The sequence below is a fragment of the Triturus cristatus genome, chromosome 9 (assembly GCF_964204655.1).
Source record: "Triturus cristatus chromosome 9, aTriCri1.1, whole genome shotgun sequence".
Taxonomy (NCBI): Eukaryota; Metazoa; Chordata; class Amphibia; order Caudata; family Salamandridae; genus Triturus; species Triturus cristatus.
The window spans coordinates 242,950,115-242,967,273 of NC_140592.1; the positions used below are offsets into that span (position 1 = coordinate 242,950,115).

Below are 17,159 nucleotides of genomic sequence, written 5' to 3' on the forward strand. Positions count from 1 at the left end.
CTTTTGACACCATCGAATGGCCATTCCTCTGGGCTGTCTTGGCTAAATTTGGCTTTGGGGAAGGATTTATTGGCTGGGTGAAGCTTCTGTACACGGGACCCATGGCTCAGGTGGTGGTGAACGGGCGGGTCTCTCGGCCCTTTGCCCTCGGCAGGGGCACGAGGCAGGGCTGCCCGTTGTCCCCTTTGCTCTTCGCTCTCGCCCTGGAGCCACTCGCGGCTTGGCTCCGCTGGGAGCCCTCGCTTAGGGGGATCCGGTGGGCCCCGGGCTTTGAAGATCGGGTTTCGCTGTATGCGGACGATATTGTCCTATATCTCACCTCACCGCGGCAGTCGCTCAACGTCCTCTTTGACGTTCTGACTTCCTTTGGGAATAACTCGGGTCTCACGATCAATTGGTCTAAATCCTGCGTCTATCCGATCTCCGGTGGTCCTCCACTCCTACCGCCTCGGCTTCCGATCCAGGTATCTTTGAGCGGCTTTAAGTACCTGGGGATATACGTTTCGCTGGACCCGGTGGCTCGCTATGAGCAGAATCTCCTGCGTCCGCTCCGGCGATTGCGAGAGGATACGGCCCGGTGGTGCAGGCTGCCCCTGTCCCCGCTGGGTCGGGCCCCGCTGTTCAAAATGATGTCCCTTCCCAGGTTCCTCTATGCACTCCAGAATTCCTTCGACGTCATCCCAGTAGCCTACTTTCGGGAGGTAGAGAGCCTGCAGAGGAGACTGGTGTGGGACGGGCGGGCGCGTATTGCTCTTGCTAAGCTTACTCTCCCCTGGTACGACGGGGGCATCGCGCTTCCCGACATTCGCAGGTATTATTGGGCCGCGCAGCTTTCGGCCATCAACCATGCCACGTATGCGCCTGGCCTGAACCCGGCGTATGAGATGGACAAGTTCCTGCTTCCCGGCGGGGACTATAACAGGGCGCTGTACTCCCGCTCGGCTGGCCGGACCCTTACGGGTCCTACTAAGATTGCGGTGCGGACCTGGAGGGCCGCCACTGCGGCCACGGGCTGGGGTGAGCGACTGACATGTGCTACTCCGTTGTTTGCCTCCGATCGCCTGGGGAGCCTCTGGACTACGAAGGGGTTTGACCAGTGGGACACGATTGGTATCAGCAAAGTGGGAGACCTGTGGCAAAAGGGCGCGGTTAAGACTTTTGCGGCTCTTCAGGCCGAATATGAGCTTACGGACAGGGAGTTCTTCCGCTATGCCCAGGTTCGACACGCCCTGCTCTCGGTCTTTGGAGAGGGGACCAAGATCCCGGTTTCCTCGCCCCTCGAGGACCGCATACTTGACGGACATGTCCCGGACAGTACTATTTCTTTAATTTATAAGAAACTGATTAATCATCGGGCTGACCTCTTGGTGCGCCTTCGGGAGGCTTGGACGGGGGATGGGGTGGAATTGGACGACGAGGACTGGCAGTCTGCACTGTCGTCCCCCAAGGAGGTCGCCATTCCAGCCCGTCTCCGGTTGGTACAGCTTAAGATTCTTCACCGGGTGTATGTGACGGGTCCTCGCTTGGTCTCGATGGGATATTCCGACGATGGGCTCTGTAAGCGGGGTTGTGGGCTCAGTGCCACCTTTCTCCATATCCTGTGGGAGTGCCGCGAGGTGGCGGACTACTGGCGCCGGGTGCATACGGTTATGGGACAGGTCACTGGGGTTGTGCTGCTGCCGGAGGTGCGTCGCTGTGTCCTGAATGTGTGGGAGCCCAATGATTATAGCGCGGCTCAGACTCGGTGGGCGGCCCTGGGGAACATGATTGCCAAGAGAGATATAGCGCAGCTTTGGGGTGCCCAGCGGCCGCCCGCCGTGTCAGTATGGAAGGAGAACATGGACTGGTGTATGTTCAGGGAGAAGACTGTGTATGTTGCCCGTGGTAAGCCGGGGGCATGGGGCAGAATCTGGGGGCAATGGAATGCATATCGCGGGGGTATCTGTACGCCCCCCCTGGTGGACACCGATATCGCCATGTCCCCCTGACCCTTGACGGTTCCGGGCACTTTTTGTAATGACTACATATGGACGTTCATTTCCCTTGGCCCCCCCCCCCCCCCAGCCTCCCGGTACTCCTTTCTTTCATGTGCTGCTTAATGGTCTGACCTGGAGTTCCCCGGAGGAAGCCTGACCTGCGCCGTTTGTCTTTATGCCTCGCCTTTTGTTTTTCTTTTAGTTTTCTGTGTTTGTTGGATTTAAGTCTCCTGTGCCTCTAGAACTATCCGGACTCACTACGGGGCCGACCCCCGGGAACCGACTGCAGCTTTGATAAATGTATATTTCATTCTGTACTTAGCGGCCGGCCCTGGTGGTTGAAGGCCCGTGCTTGTAATCGAATTATTGTTCAATAAAAACTTTAAAAAAAAAAAAAAAAAAAAAAATAAAACTATTCAGGGATGGGTGTTTTCTTTGTAGTGTCAAAGACATGGCCCACGGACGGGGTGCTATGTGGGGGCCAATTCTTTTGTTTAGAAAGAGACGAAGGAAGCTTTCTCAGAGAGAAGACCCGAAGAAGGTGGAAAGATATTGGAATATTTTGTTTTTTCTTAAGAATGGGCCATCACTACCATTGGTGAAGCAGGGACATTAAGGCCATGGGTGTGAGGAGCCACTGCACCCAAACTATGGCTGTCTTATTAGCAATAATTGGTGTTGGGGCCCGGGTCACCAAAGTTACACCGGTAAGAGGGGCCAAGAAATAGGGTGCTAAATGTGGTGATTTCCCCCCCTTATTACACAAAGAGGCAGGCATCAGGACTAGGAGTGATGGCTCTGTGGATTGGACAGAGAAGAACGCCTGCTTCAGCTGGCTGTAGGTAAAATTGGTGATGCAGTTGCAGTGGCAAAAGGGCCCGAGGTGTGAAGGGCCAACTAAAACCCAATAATTGCAGTTTGACTATCCTTTCTTGTTTTCATTAGGGACCAGTGCACCCTTGGTGTGTCAGTGTTGATTTAGATATCGTACCAATGGCCCAACTAGTAGGAATGTTTAAGAAGAGCAGACATCTTAGCTTGGGCCTCAGAGAAAAGATAGAGAGGTGGATAAGGCTAGACCGGGGCCCATGTTTTCAACAAAGGGCAGAGGGGACTACTCATTTGGTTATCATTAGTGAAGCAGATGCAGTAGCACTGGATCCCAGGGTTGTGTGAGGAGCCCACTGTATCACAATCAACATTGTCTTACTTTTTAGGTCTCGCCTACGCAGCGCGCATGGACTGCGTAGGAGACCTTTAGACGTGCCGCTCTTTTTCAAAGCACATACTCGTGCTTGTGGCGGCATACAGCTTGCGGAAGTGTGCAGCGGCGCGCCACAAGCACGAATATGTGCTTTGAAAAAGAGCTGTCCCCAGCGCACGCACCACATGCGGGTGCACCCCTCCGCCTCTCTCTCCCGCTGCAGCATGCACACCTTTTTTTTTTTTTTTAAACTTTCAGCGCGAGGCGCACGCACTTGTCTTTCTGAGCTTCCATTTCACCCCCTCACTCTCGTCCTCTTTCACTTTCCCTCTCTATTTCTTTAGTCTCTGCGTATGTCCCTTTCTCTCCGTCTTTCCACTTATCTGTCGTTCTCTCCGCCTCTGTCTCTCTCACTTCCTTTTCTCTGCCTACTTTCCAATTTCTCTCTTTTCTCTCTCTCTAGCTCTCTTTGCTCGCACTTCCTCTTGTCCTCTCAAGCTTGCTCTACTGAAGCTGTTTCCTATGGAAAGACTGTCATGGGACTTGAGGTGTCGGGATAGTAAATCTGACACACTGGAAATCTCTACTTATACATTTAAAGGAGGGATCACTAGCCTTGGCTTGTCCCAGGTCACTTGGCCCTTTGATAGTAGGAATAGGCAGATGCATAAATCTGAGAGGATTCTGAGTCGTAAGAGATGTATTTGGGCACAATGCAGGACACAGGTTGTCCTCAGCTATGCACACATTTATTTTCTCTGTTTATTGTTACTGACGTATTTTGCAATCCGTGAGTGGAGGGTGGGGAGTGTCTTGTCACTATGTAGGTATATCTTTCTCCTATGTGAAATGTCATATAAGCTAGTGACTTGATTTTATTCAATGTTGGGAAAACTTAAAGGAAATGAAGACATATGGCTTTTTTCCCAAAATATATTTGTGCTGTAAAATTCCCCTTTAGAGGTAATGACCTTTAAGCCTGTTTTAAGGCATGGGCGGGCTTCCTGGCCAATTGCCGAAGGCCTCCATCTTTTAAGGTCTACCCAGTTAAAGTGACGAAAACAGAAGACTATCTCTCACGCTTACCCCTTCTGATTCGTCCTTTCTCTACCTATCCCACAATTCTCAGCCTCTCTATCCACCTCTTTCTCTACCTCACCTACATCTTGCTCTATCATCCATTTCCCTATCTTGCTAACCATTCTTTACCTCTCTACTTTCTCTCTGCCTCCCATTAACTTACTCTTAGCTCCTGTTTGTTTTGCCTCTCTACCTCCCACCTCTACTCACATTTCCCACCTTCATCTCTCCATCTTCCTCCCTTGTTGTAAGTTAACTCTCTTTACTGGACCAGAGACTAAATCCCTGCCCTTCTCTCTACCTTACTTCTCTACATACCACACTCTGACTAGCTGTCACTTCTCTATACCACCCAATACATTTCTTTCTCTGTCGCACCTTTCTGTCCCATGTCTCATTCCTTTACCTAAACAGTCCCTTTTTACCTGTCTATTTATACATGGCTACGTACCTACCACACTATTGCTCTACCTTTAAACTCTCTCTGTACGTCACACCTCTCTTTCAATAAACCTCAGTGCCCCACAGCACTTACCGCCTCGCGCTCAGCTCTCTGCCCCTCTCTTCTCCTCATGTCAATCTCAGTCTGTCTCTCTCTCCCACTCTCTCTCTCTCTCTCCGCATCTCATCCCCCTTTATTTCGCTTCCATTTACTTCACCTCACTCTTAATTTCATCTATCTTTATCTTAGCCTTTCTATCATTTGTGCCATCTATACCTTACCTTTCCCTACCTCTCGCATGCGTCTTTCTACCTCACCATTCTCTCTTTCATTTCTCTCTCTGCCTCAAAACTAACTGCCTCATCTCTCTCTTCCCCACCTATCATACACTATCTAGCCTCTCAATTTACCTCACCTATTGGACTTCTATGTCTCTCTTTTTATTGATGTCCTCTTTCCCTCACCTTTCCCATTATTTTATGCCTTTCTCTCTACAATGCTCTCACTACCTCTTCCACTCCATCTATCACTCCCTTTGCTTTCATCTCTCTTTCTATCTCCTTCACTGTTTCTGTTCACTCTCTCTGCTTCCAATGTCTCGCTCGTTTAATACATCTGTCTTACCTCGGTCTCTCTCTCCCCCTATTTCACCATTCTCTACTTCTGCCTCGCCCTTCCTCTGTATTAGCCTCATCTCTCTACCTCATCTGCACCTCTCTTCTCTCTACTTCTCCTATCTTTCTATTTTTCATCCCACCGGCTCTACCTGCCTCTCTACTTTGTTTACCTGACCTGTCATTCTGTGCTTCACCTTTCTATTTGTGCTATCTCAATATAACTCACCCCTCCTCCTATCTTATTTCTCTCTAGACCTTGCCCCTCGGGTTGGCACCTTTCTCACCAGCCTACATTTAAAACTGCATTCCAGGCCTCTAAAAACAAGCAATGGCATAGCCAATAGGTCTCGCCTTTAGGACCTTATAAGTGTTTAGCCATGCAACAGTGGATGTTATTGCACCAAGGATATTGTGCTGCATAACTAAATACTTATAAGGTCCCAAAAGCGAGACCTATTGGCTATGCCAATGCTGGTTTTAAAGAGGCATGGGGCCTTACTAGTATTAGTGGTGAGAAAACCCTTGCTGCAAAGTGGGGGGCAACAAGTGGGAGCTATTTTTTGGAAATGGACAGTCTGATTCAGGACTGGAGTGATGATGGCCACGCATGGTTGGGAAGGGGTGTAAGAGGCAGAGGAGACAGCCTGATATTCAGGGCCATAGCGATCATTAGTGTAGCAGGTGAGGCTGCATTCGGTCCCATGAGTGTGAGGGGCAAATAACACCTCAGCCCTGCCACTCTCGCTCCCACAAGTCTAGCTTCAAGTTTGGGGGAGGGGGGCTGACCAGACTTCAAAACATTTTGCTTGGGGAAGCTAAGAGCAAAACACCCTTAGCACCCCAAGATGAGGAAGAGCCATTGGGACAAGCAGGAGCCTTGAACACCGAGGAGTGAGAAGGGTTTCGGGCAACTTGGAATAAGCATACACCTCAGGACCCTGCGGGTGAGCTTGAGGCTCAGGGACCTAAACTCAGCTATGCCTCAGAAGCATATGTTCAAACCCAATGCCAACTGTGAGAATTGAGGGTGAGTCGTCTGGTGGTGATAATACACCTCATGCCCTTAGGGTGAGCAAATATCAAGGAATCCATACAGATATATAAGGTAGGTGGAATCTCATGGTAAACATGATCCTCAGGGAAATGAGGGTGTCCTGGAGCATCCATGTAAGAGTGAGGAAGAGCTACAGGGTCTGACAGTGAGGAGGGAAATCAGGTGACCAGATGAGCTTAAATCTAAAGGCACCCAAGAGTGAGCTGGAACCTTAAGGGCCTGAGCAGGAGTTTCAGAGGACTGGAGAGTGGAAATGAGCTTCAGGGTCCTTTTAATAAGTGGCTAGTTTAGAGACCAACTGATGGTGAGCAAGAGTCTGAAGAACTGAGGAGGAGCAGCACCTATGGATTCTTAAGTGTGAACAGAAGCCAACAGACAAGAGGATATGCATGAGCTTCTGGGGTCATGTTGGTCAGGGCCAAGCAAGGATTCATAAGAATGACCAGAAGTTTTAGGACCCGATTGCAGAGAGAGGATTGAGAGATCAGAGGGTGAGTACGGGCTTGAAGATCTAAGAGTGAGCAACTGTTTCAGGGACAGATTCGCTGGAAAATATGTGAGGGAGCTGCAGAGAAACAATGGTGTTTCCAGCAAGTGGATAATGCTAATGGTTTTAGAACATTTGAAAAGTTTAATTTGTCAAAAATGTCTGCACGGAATATAGCTCCTTGTTAGTATTCAAGCAATGTTTCATGAAAGGTTGTGATCTGCAAAGGTGGGCTGTGTGCTTTTGGGTGCCAGGCCAATTTTTGGTCCCGATTCAACCCAGGACATAATAGGCTACTTTCAGACCTGGGATCAAGTGTGATGTCAGCAGGGATGGTAACTGGTGCATTACAAAATGCACAGCACAGATATCCTGAACCCTCTCATTTACTCCCACTGGCTACATTTGCAACCATTTTGCACCATAACACTAGGATGTGTTTCAAAAGCACCTTACCTGATGTATTTCAGTGCCTTAAAGATAGGATTTTTAAGGTTCATAGTGAACACCCATTGTACCCTTAACTGCTGTGGAAGCATTTTTTTATTACATGAGTGACTAAGCAGAGCTCTGTGGTGCACAGTATAGTGCTGTCTATTCCGAGCATGTTTGTTTAGTACAGGGCACAGCAGTATTGTTTTCCTGAATAAAGCTTCTTTTATTACTTGGATCACGTGAATTACCATTTACACATTGTAAACCAAATACACGCTACAAAACAACCAGACAACTCAATACTAGCAGTTCAAGCATATTGTTACTTCTTTCAGTAAGGGAGAGATGTGAATTCTGGAAGATTTGCCACTACAGGGAAGACTGCCAGAGGCTAGAATGGCAAAATATTGCCTCAAAATAGATGGGAGAATGACCCAGGACCAGTTGAGAATGGGTTTTGAACATGACAGGTAACGTGAGTTATGGCCTGTATTTTAAGCGTTGATTACCATAACTGTGGAGTTTCCTTGGTTTTGCACATTTGTCAAAACCATAACTCAGTTTTCAACTTTGTTTTTTTAATGAATATGTGCATAGAAAGGGAGGATAAATAATTGTAAAGTCTGCATTATTTAATAAGGCAGGGGTGTGCAAAGTTGTCAGAGGGCTTACTGCACCACATTTTTTAACTTATGTGCTTTGCAAACTGCAAAGCGGACAATTTCCTTTTTAAGAAAACATGAAGAGCTGCAAAGAGATGTGTAGTAGCATGACCAGGAGCAGGCTGCAGCCAATCTTTATGCTGTGTCCCTCCCCTTCCACAAAGCCAGAATCAAAGCAGGGAAAGCAAAGTAGTTACCTCGTTAGTTGGTGGTTATGGTGTTAAAATGTCAAAAGTTGGCAATGTCAATATCTAAAATATTAGATTTCTGCAATAATTTGTACCACTGCCCATTCATCTTCGTGGCCCACCCATCCTTGTTCATGGCCCTCCCTGAGCAAGAATCCTAGAGCCGGGCCTCCAACCCATACCTGTCGTCTCCATTTCTCAGCTTTCGGCAATTCGTGGCACTCGGATGCAAGAAATGGTCTTCGCTCCTATTGAATTTGAGAAAACAAATACACACAATTTTAGCACAGAATAAGGTAACATGCTCTTACAAATCAAACAGCAGCAAAGGCAGATGTAAACAATACTTATAAGCTGGAGACTATTGTGATTTTGTGCTTTCTATGTTTGAGGTGCTCCGTTGCCACTGTGCTCTTTTCGCATAACGTTGCCCACATGTCAGGCAACAAAACTGTACCAGTGAGAATCACAAGCTGAAATGGGTGTATAAGTAACCTACTTTGGAAAGAAAGGGCTTCAACAAAGTAGTGCGAGAATCAATTGCTTCTGGCTCTTTTGATTTCCAAAACTGACAAAGAGAACTGGCTGCTGTAAAAATGCGATAAGCTGCACATTACAGTGGCTTATAACCCTTAGATAGATATCCTATGAATGCCTGGTGAGTGAATTTCGGATTTCTCCCGCTCGCTGCTCTGCATCTTAGCCTAAGTTCGCATGTGGAAATGCAAGTTTTCTATGTGCAAACACAGTGGCTGCACCGAATGTCAAAAGAAATGGTGACGGAAAAGACTTATGAGGACTCGGTGAAGCCATAGCCCAGTGATGTGATCTGTGCTGGTTGTCTGAATGCTTGCACTATCTGTGTTGATGTGATCACAAACTGCTCCAGTACAAACATTCTTAAAATGCTCCTGAAAATCTAACAACCTTCCAGAGGAGTCACCGGGCGAAGGTATTAAGCAGTGATCCTGCTTCCCAACTCAAGTTAACACCTGATCACAATCTCAGGGGGAAAAAGCCATCTCTAGCGGTGTGTACCTCATCTACTGATTGTCTGCTACGGTAGCGTTCAGTGGGCACGTGAAAGAAATCCTCTTGCTGGCCCTTTTTTCAAAAACTTTATTGCTGCGTTAGTTAAATTGTTTTATTTAGATTGTAGTAACCATCTGGCAAAGCCAGGGGCATTTCAACCTAGTTGAAGGAACTGTTGCATGTAAATAGACAACCCTGTTCTCTCTATACACTGCACCAAAGATGCTGAAGTTTTTGAGTGACCTCTTTCCCATAATTTCAGTGTTTGCCAAGCGGGACACATTAATAGGAGGCAACTTCAATGCGGTCTTAAAAACCAGCATTTATTGCTCATTAAAGGTACATTCAACGCAAATCAAAGGAGCATCCCTAAAAGAGGGATTAGGGTATCTAAATCTAATGGACATATGGAGAACCCAACACAAAGAAGAGAGACAACACATTCTGTTCTAATGCACATACATACAAGAATTGGCCACTTCCTATTCAAACAAACAACATCCCAACACATACTGGATTCATCAGTAGACACCACAGAGATAGCAGGCGACACAAAGGGCTGCAAAGTCATTAAAGTGCTCTCAAAATAAAGAAAATTCACACAAAATACGGAGGCCATCATATCTCACAGCAGCTAGGCTGGAATCAATCTTTGGGACCTAAAACCTGCCCTAGAGGGGATCTTAGGACACAGGTAATAATGTAAACATTTTAAGCATCTATAGTATTCTTAATTAGATACATAACGGGTATCAATATAACCTTGACTCCTTGATTGTTGTATTGGTTTACAATCGGATAACAGTTCCTACCCCCTCACAACACCTATCCGAAACTACTAACACACATGTTCCTAGCTGAAAAGCTCTAAAGTGCACATAATTGGAAGGCACATACAGCACCACCACCAATCATATGGTGGATCAAAATATGGAACGTTTACATCATGGAAAAGATAACAGCCACTGTACATGATGCAATCCATAAGTATGATAAAGTGTGGTCCCCATTCATTGATGATGTAGGAACTCATCCAGTCCCTGATGGAGCAGCTCCATTTGCAGTGGGGCGGGGGCGGGGCAGGGTAGTAAATTCCAGCAAACGGCTGAACTGAGTTAAGTAAATGATTAAATAAATAAAACAATTTACATTGCGTGCGCTGCAACGCCAAATCGGTGATGCAGCGCGCGCAATGTAAATCGTTTTATTTATATAAATATTTACTTAACTCCTTTCGGTCGTATGCTGGAGTTTACTACCCCCCACCCTGCCCATCCCACGCCCCGCAGCACTCCCTCGCGGAGCCACCACTGTATTTCTGCACATATTCAAAGACTATTTAAACTGACTGGATCGTCCCTCACTGAGGAGCTTCAATCAGAGACATCATGTAGTCCATTGTGTTCTCCCCGGGAGAAAAAGATGAATAGTGTGATCGTTATGTGTTGACAAGGTGGATACGTAAAGTTATCTCTACCTTATGAAGCTATGCCAAATAAGCCTTCTACTGTACAAGGTGCATCAAAATGTATAAAGTTAATATGAAACAAGCTACAGAACATGAATTCATCATCAAAAAGCCACTTCTGACCTCAGAATCAAAGAAATTGAGCTAGACTTCCCAAGGTTCTCACAAATCTAACACATGGTGCTGCCATCTCTGTCGAGGAATAGATTATAACTTTGATGTATCATAACTTTGATGCAACTGAGGGGCCAATATGAAGGAGTGACCTTGGACTAAGGGGTTCCGTACCCCAACAAGGCCATACGCCTCTAATTAGCATTCAAATCTGGAGGGGTATACCTCTTTTAACAGGCAATAGAAGTAACCATGCCTATTCCAGAGACCAAATTGACACTCAGAGATAAAGGGATGCATAGAGGCCATTACAAGGTTAGCAGTGGGCTCCTCTATGACTTGTAGGACCTAAAGGATTGCTTGATCAGGTTTACCAAACAACCTATTTAAGTCTCTGGTGCCTAGAGCAATTCATACTTGTTCTTTACATTCTGAGTTGCTATCCATACTCGGAAAATCGTATTAGCTATGTTATGTCAGGGATTTTAATTGTGCTAAAGTACAACCATACTCCTACAAGTTTGCCTAATGGTGCAATAAGAATATGCATGCTGATTGTGACAGGCATAGTCCTCTTCTCGTGGAAAAGTGGTACTCGACTCAAAATTGGAAAAAAAACGTTTGAATATTCACCTTTGCCAAAAGGATGTAGTGACTGGACAAGATATACTCTTACAGTGATGCCTTATGCTTTCTTTTTTTAAAGCAGCAATAAAATACATATTGTCCCTTGCCGGATCACTCGGGAAGTACAATTTGTTCGACTGCATTTCATTTTTAAAGCTTAGGCCAACTTGGACAACTGAAACAGGTTCACTCCTACTTTGAGCTTACTTCAGTCAATCAGTCATTCGCAGAGGAGGTGGGCACTGCAGAGGATTCAGCACTGTGCACTAAATATACTAAGGCTACCCTTTACTGGCTATACTAGAAACGTATACAGTGTACCTTTATTAACTTGTGATACTTCAAAAATGTGTAGATGTTGGTGTTGATGTTTCCATGTTATGCACAAGACTAACATTTAAATTGATTTATATACTATTATTAAATTAAATAAGAAGTGTGTGTGTTAAGTAATGCTTTAAATCTATTCTTCTGACATCTACCTGCTGAAATAGTCAACTGCCTCTGTTCTCGTCCGTTGGTTCCGATTATCAAAGAACAACTGAATCCATCCATATTTAGGTGTTCCTGTACGTTATTATATTTCTTATAGTTTGTTCAGACAACATCCTATTATATGAAACTAACAAATGACATACAAGTATGCTGGGCCTTGGACCATTTTATCACTGGAGGCCTCAAGATGGGCTGGTAAATTTGACTTAGGGTGTTTGTGCCCCAGTCAAAGAAGCAGCAGAGAAACAATAATCATTTTGAAAGGAGACCTGTGTGGATTAAACATTATCTTCACCACATATTTCAGACAAAATGTTTGCAAACACCTTAATATGACTTTACTGTGGATTATTTCACTATTCTGAGCAGCTTTATGGTGCAAGCCAAAAAAAAATCAACATGACCGACTAACAAAAGTAGCAAGTGTTATAATGCTAATAGCTGTGAGTGTGTGGAAAAATATCCATTGTCACACACCACAGCTGAATCTAAAGGATGAGGATACGTTGGCCTTTGGGTGCCACAGCAGATAATCTGGCAAAATGTATGTTAAGAGCAATGTATGAGAACAGCAATAGATTTTTGCTCCACTCTTAAAATGAGGAGAATGCTTCCTTTTCACTTTCTCCATAAAAAAATACAATTTCAATTTCTTCTGGCAGACTGGACTTGCATTCAAAACATCACTTAATTAAAGTGTTCAGATGAAACAGTAATGTTTATTGATCCAAAGGACATAGTATGTACTGTATTGTATTCCTACTGCTACATGGAGTGCTGACGCGCTTATCCACATGGATAGCAAACTACACCATGTGGATGTGTGGTTGGAAGTGTGTGGTCTTTGCTTTGAGCTTATGTGGCAAGTATTTCCTTCTTGGGCAGGAAGACCAAAACGTTCAGCTAACATGTTAGGGGACACAGGGCTTGGCGAAGTGATGGAAGAGGAAGTTTGAGAAATTGACACATACTTTTAAAGTATGTGGTAAGCTGGCAGCTTTGATGGTGCATTTGTGTTCTTTATTTTTTCTTTTATGTTCTCAATCAAATTTCATATGCTGGCTGTAGCAGGAGGTGATCCACTCTAAGATCTTATAGATCCGAGGGAGGAAACTGGTGTATAGATCAGGCATGACAGATTGTTACAGTCCTCCTTTATAGGATTGCAAATAGGAGATGTCAAGAATGCAGGGTTGCCAAGAAGCACCGAGTTATAATCATCCTTTTTACATTTAACATTAGATCAGTGCTCAGACTATGTGACTACCTGGGACCTGCCGGATGGACTATGTTAGAGTCATTCAGTGAGCAGCAATGTGTGGCAGATCTTTCGATCTTTGCATGCCTGTCTGGTCAGTACTGAGTGGTTAGTTAAGAGGACTGATATAGCCTGTGCCCAAGCTCTGCATTTACCAGCATGGTTCCACAGGTCCTTTCATATACTGTATGCCTCTCCTGGTGATGAGGGGTCAAGTAGTGGAATGGTCTAAGATATTGTGTGGTGAAATATTATATCACAGGGAGATTGGAGGACCAGTAAAAAGACTAGAGTTACTACTATCTATCTCGTGGTTAGGGGTAGGAGGTAGAGCAGTCAGTTTACTATACCCGTCATATGTGGGAGGGGACTATGCTTTGAGGCTTTCATTTTATCAGTCGGGATACAGATCTTCAGGTGCTCAGTGGCACGGGGGTACTTCTAATATTGCATACAGAGGCACACCTTATGGTTAAAATAACATAGTTATTATACCCTACCAATATAACAAGATCGATACAAGACTACGTTGGGCGGTAGTCGCCAGTTTGGGCGAGATTTCTGCGTCCATCTTTATGGCGGGGTATGCTACTATTAGTAGTGCTGTTCCATAGCTCTGGACTGTACCTATTTATATTTTTTATTTTTATGTTTTTTTTATTAAACATTCATCGAAATGAAGAATACAATACAGAGGAATCAAATTACACTTTCTATTAGTAGACACATTATCAAACAGAATTGCGCAACAGTACACTGTAAGGACATTTTTACAGGGTAGGGTAATTGTCCGAGTCGGTGCTATGCGGCGGGTTGCAAATATTCCCTCGGTAAGCGTTCCGGGGGTTCCATATCTGGGACCACTTTCTAGGGCAGCCCCGTGCTACATAGACTGTCTTTTCTCTAAACATACACCAATCTAGGTCTTCTTTCCAGGCCTCTACTTTAGGCGGTTGCAAGGCTCCCCACATTTGTGCAATATTCCTCTTTGCCAACATTAATCCCAGTGTGACCCATTGTTTGTTGGGACTATTCAGGTCTGCAGGTTCCCACACATTCAAGAGGCATCTCCGTGCTGAGGACAAGCGTGAGCACTTCACTAAGGATGTTGTGTATTTTGCGCCAGTATGTTTGTATGTAGTCGCATTCCCATATTATGTGCATGAATGTGCCCTCTTGACAAACACGGTCGTCTGCAATCTCCTCCCTCAGCCGTACCCATGCTTACCAAACAAGGCCCTGGGACGTACACTCTGTGGAAAATTTTGAGTTGAACTAACCTAAGACTGGCCGAGATTGCTACCACCCTTGGTAAGGACACCGCTTCTTGCCACTCTTCATCTTCTAGCTCAATGCCATCCCTTACCCATTTCTCTCATATTGGCTGGAGAGGGTCTGCCATATTATTGATTAATTTCTTGTATGTCAGAGATATGGCTTTCTCGGGGAGATAACCATCTAGTTGGCTATTCTCAAGTGGAGAGGATTCTGGGGCGGGCGGGGGGGGAGGGTTAGAGAACCTTTCGGGAGATGTGATTGGAAGGCGTGGCGGATGTGTGTGTATCGGAAGCGTTTTGAGTCGGCTAACTCATGTTGTTGCTGCAAGGAGGCCAACGTTATCACTTCGCCTTTCACCCATACATCCTTGATTTGTGATATCCCGATGAGTTCCCACTTATCGAACCCTTTCGTCCTCCACAAATTACCCAACTTCTCGGAATCCCATAAAGGGGTTGCCAACGTGAGCGTTTGCTCCCACTCCAAATTTTTGTTTGCAGTGTGCCATATATGGACCGAGTGTTTAGTTGGTCCAGTTAAGGGGTATCGCTTGGGTTTCGAATAGAGTGCCCTGTTGTAGTTCCCTCCAGGTAGGAGCCACCTATCCATGGCATATCCCGGATCGTCCGGGTGACCGCAAGTGCCATGATTAATAGCAGCGAGATGAGACGCCCAGTAGTACTTTTTGATATCTGGGAGGTTAATTCCCCCATCATACCAATTCAGTGTGAGTCTGGCCAGAGCAATTCAGGGTTTCCCGTCCCACAACAAATCCCTCAGCAGGCCCTCAATTTCTTTAAAGTATGACGCTGGAACTGGTTCTAGAGAGTTCTGTAATGCATACAAAAAGCGGGGCAGCGACATCATTTTGAAGAGGACTGCTTTGCCCAGTAGCGAGAGCGGAAGCGTTTTTCAGCTCGCTATGTCGCGCTTCAGCCTTTGCAGTGGTGGGAGAAGATTGTGATTAAAATAGAGTGTCTGATCTAGGGAGACAAAGATACCTAGGTAGTTAAATCCTACTGTGTTGATTTGGATTGAGCAGCCCTGTGGTGGGGTGGGTGGGTCCCCTCTGAGGACGTATGGGAGGGATTTACTCCAATTAATGGAGAAGCCAGAGTATCTCCCGAATATTGCCAAGATATCCAGTACTCCCACAAGTGAAGCTTTCGGGGAGGCTAGGTATAGCAGAATATAGTCTACGTACAGAGAGATACGGTCTTCCCATTCGGAGGACCAACGCAGGCCTCGTATCACTGGGTCCCTATGAATCCACGCCGCCAGCGGTTCCACGGCAAGGGCGAACAGGAGAGAGGACATCCCTGATGGATCCCCCGACTCAGTGTCAATGTGTTCGACTTCTTATTGTTGACCACGACCTGTGCCAGGGGCTCCGAATATAGGATCCGTACCCACTGAGTGAAGCCTGGACCAAACCCCATTTTTGCAAGAACTGCAAAGAGATATGGCCATTCGATGGTGTTGAATGCCATGGTCGCATCTAACGACACGATTATTGCTGCTTCTTGGATCGGGGCTACTCTCCCCAGTACCCCATGTACTCTGCGCAAGTTCAATGCCGTGTTTCGATGCGGCATGAACCCTGACTGGTCAGGATGGACAAGACCGCCAATCACCTTAACGAGGCGGTTTGTGAGGAGCTTGGCTAGGATTTTGGGCTCCGCATTGAATAGGGAAATCGGCCTATAAGTGGCGCAGTCGGTCTTAGGTTTACCCTCCTTATGAAAAGTGATCAGTGTAGCCACCCTCTGCTCCATTGGTAGTATCCCCAGCTCCTTGGTCTCTTCGAACATGGCCCACAGGCAGGTATGGGGCTAATTTGTCTGGCCTGAGTTTGTACAATTCAATGGGTATGCCATTGGGGCCAAGGGCCTTCCCTGAGTGTAGTGACCTAACGGCTTGTGCTATTTCGTCATTTGTCAACTCACTTTCTAGGAAGTGTCGGTCTTCTTCTGACAGGGTAGGGAGCGCTATATCTTGCATTAATGACTGGGAGTCCTCCTCGTTGAATGGTGCACTAGTTCGGTATTCAGTACTGTAGTGATTGGCGAATTGATTAGCAATATCTTGTGGGTCGGTCATGGATCTGCTGTCCGCACCTATTAGTTCCGGTACTAGTCTACTAGCCCTTTCCTTCTTCTCAAGCCATTCGATTAGCTTCCCCGCTTTATCCCCAGGTCATATATTTTTCCGCCCCAGACTTTTAGCCCTGTCAGTTGCTAGCGCTTTGTAGTCGTCTTGTTTGACTTGTAACATGTGGGGTTTCTCATGCGTAACCTCAACTTCTAACTCTTCCTCCAGCCGGAGGACTTCGTTCTCAGCCTCCACAATCTCTTTCTGTCTGTCTTTTTTCATCCCGGCAATGAGTGCCTCCCACAGGGTCTGGGAGGAGTCTACTGACCCCTCATTTTCTCGGAAATAGTTATCTATGATTTGGAGTAGTGCTTTTCGGACTCCTGAGTCTTGGAGATACCACAGATTAATGGGAGCAATTTTCCCCACCCTTGCCTGGCCTAGGACTATCTGCGCCCATACCGGGGAATGATCAGAGATTCCCCTTACTGAATGTTTGATTTCTTGGATGTTAGCAACCTGGGATGCGGTGACTAGGATATAATCTATATGGGAGAGACTGTGGTGGGCCCCGCAGTGAAAAGTATGCTGGATTCTTTCTGGGTTGTACGTTCTCCACCCATCGACTAGCCCCAACGCCTCCATGAAGTC

The 17,159-nt window shown here is 46.1% G+C and overlaps 1 protein-coding gene across 1 annotated transcript in view; it reads right to left on the reverse strand.

Annotated features, from left to right (window-relative positions):
• Positions 1-17,159, reverse strand: part of ISY1 (ISY1 spliceosome associated protein) — a 301,684-nt gene that overhangs the window by 265,503 nt on the left and 19,022 nt on the right. Inside the window, exon 4 of the mRNA XM_085624847.1 lies at positions 8,328-8,393. Within this exon, the coding sequence (XP_085480973.1) occupies positions 8,328-8,393 (66 nt within the window). The remainder of the gene's footprint in view (positions 1-8,327; positions 8,394-17,159) is intronic.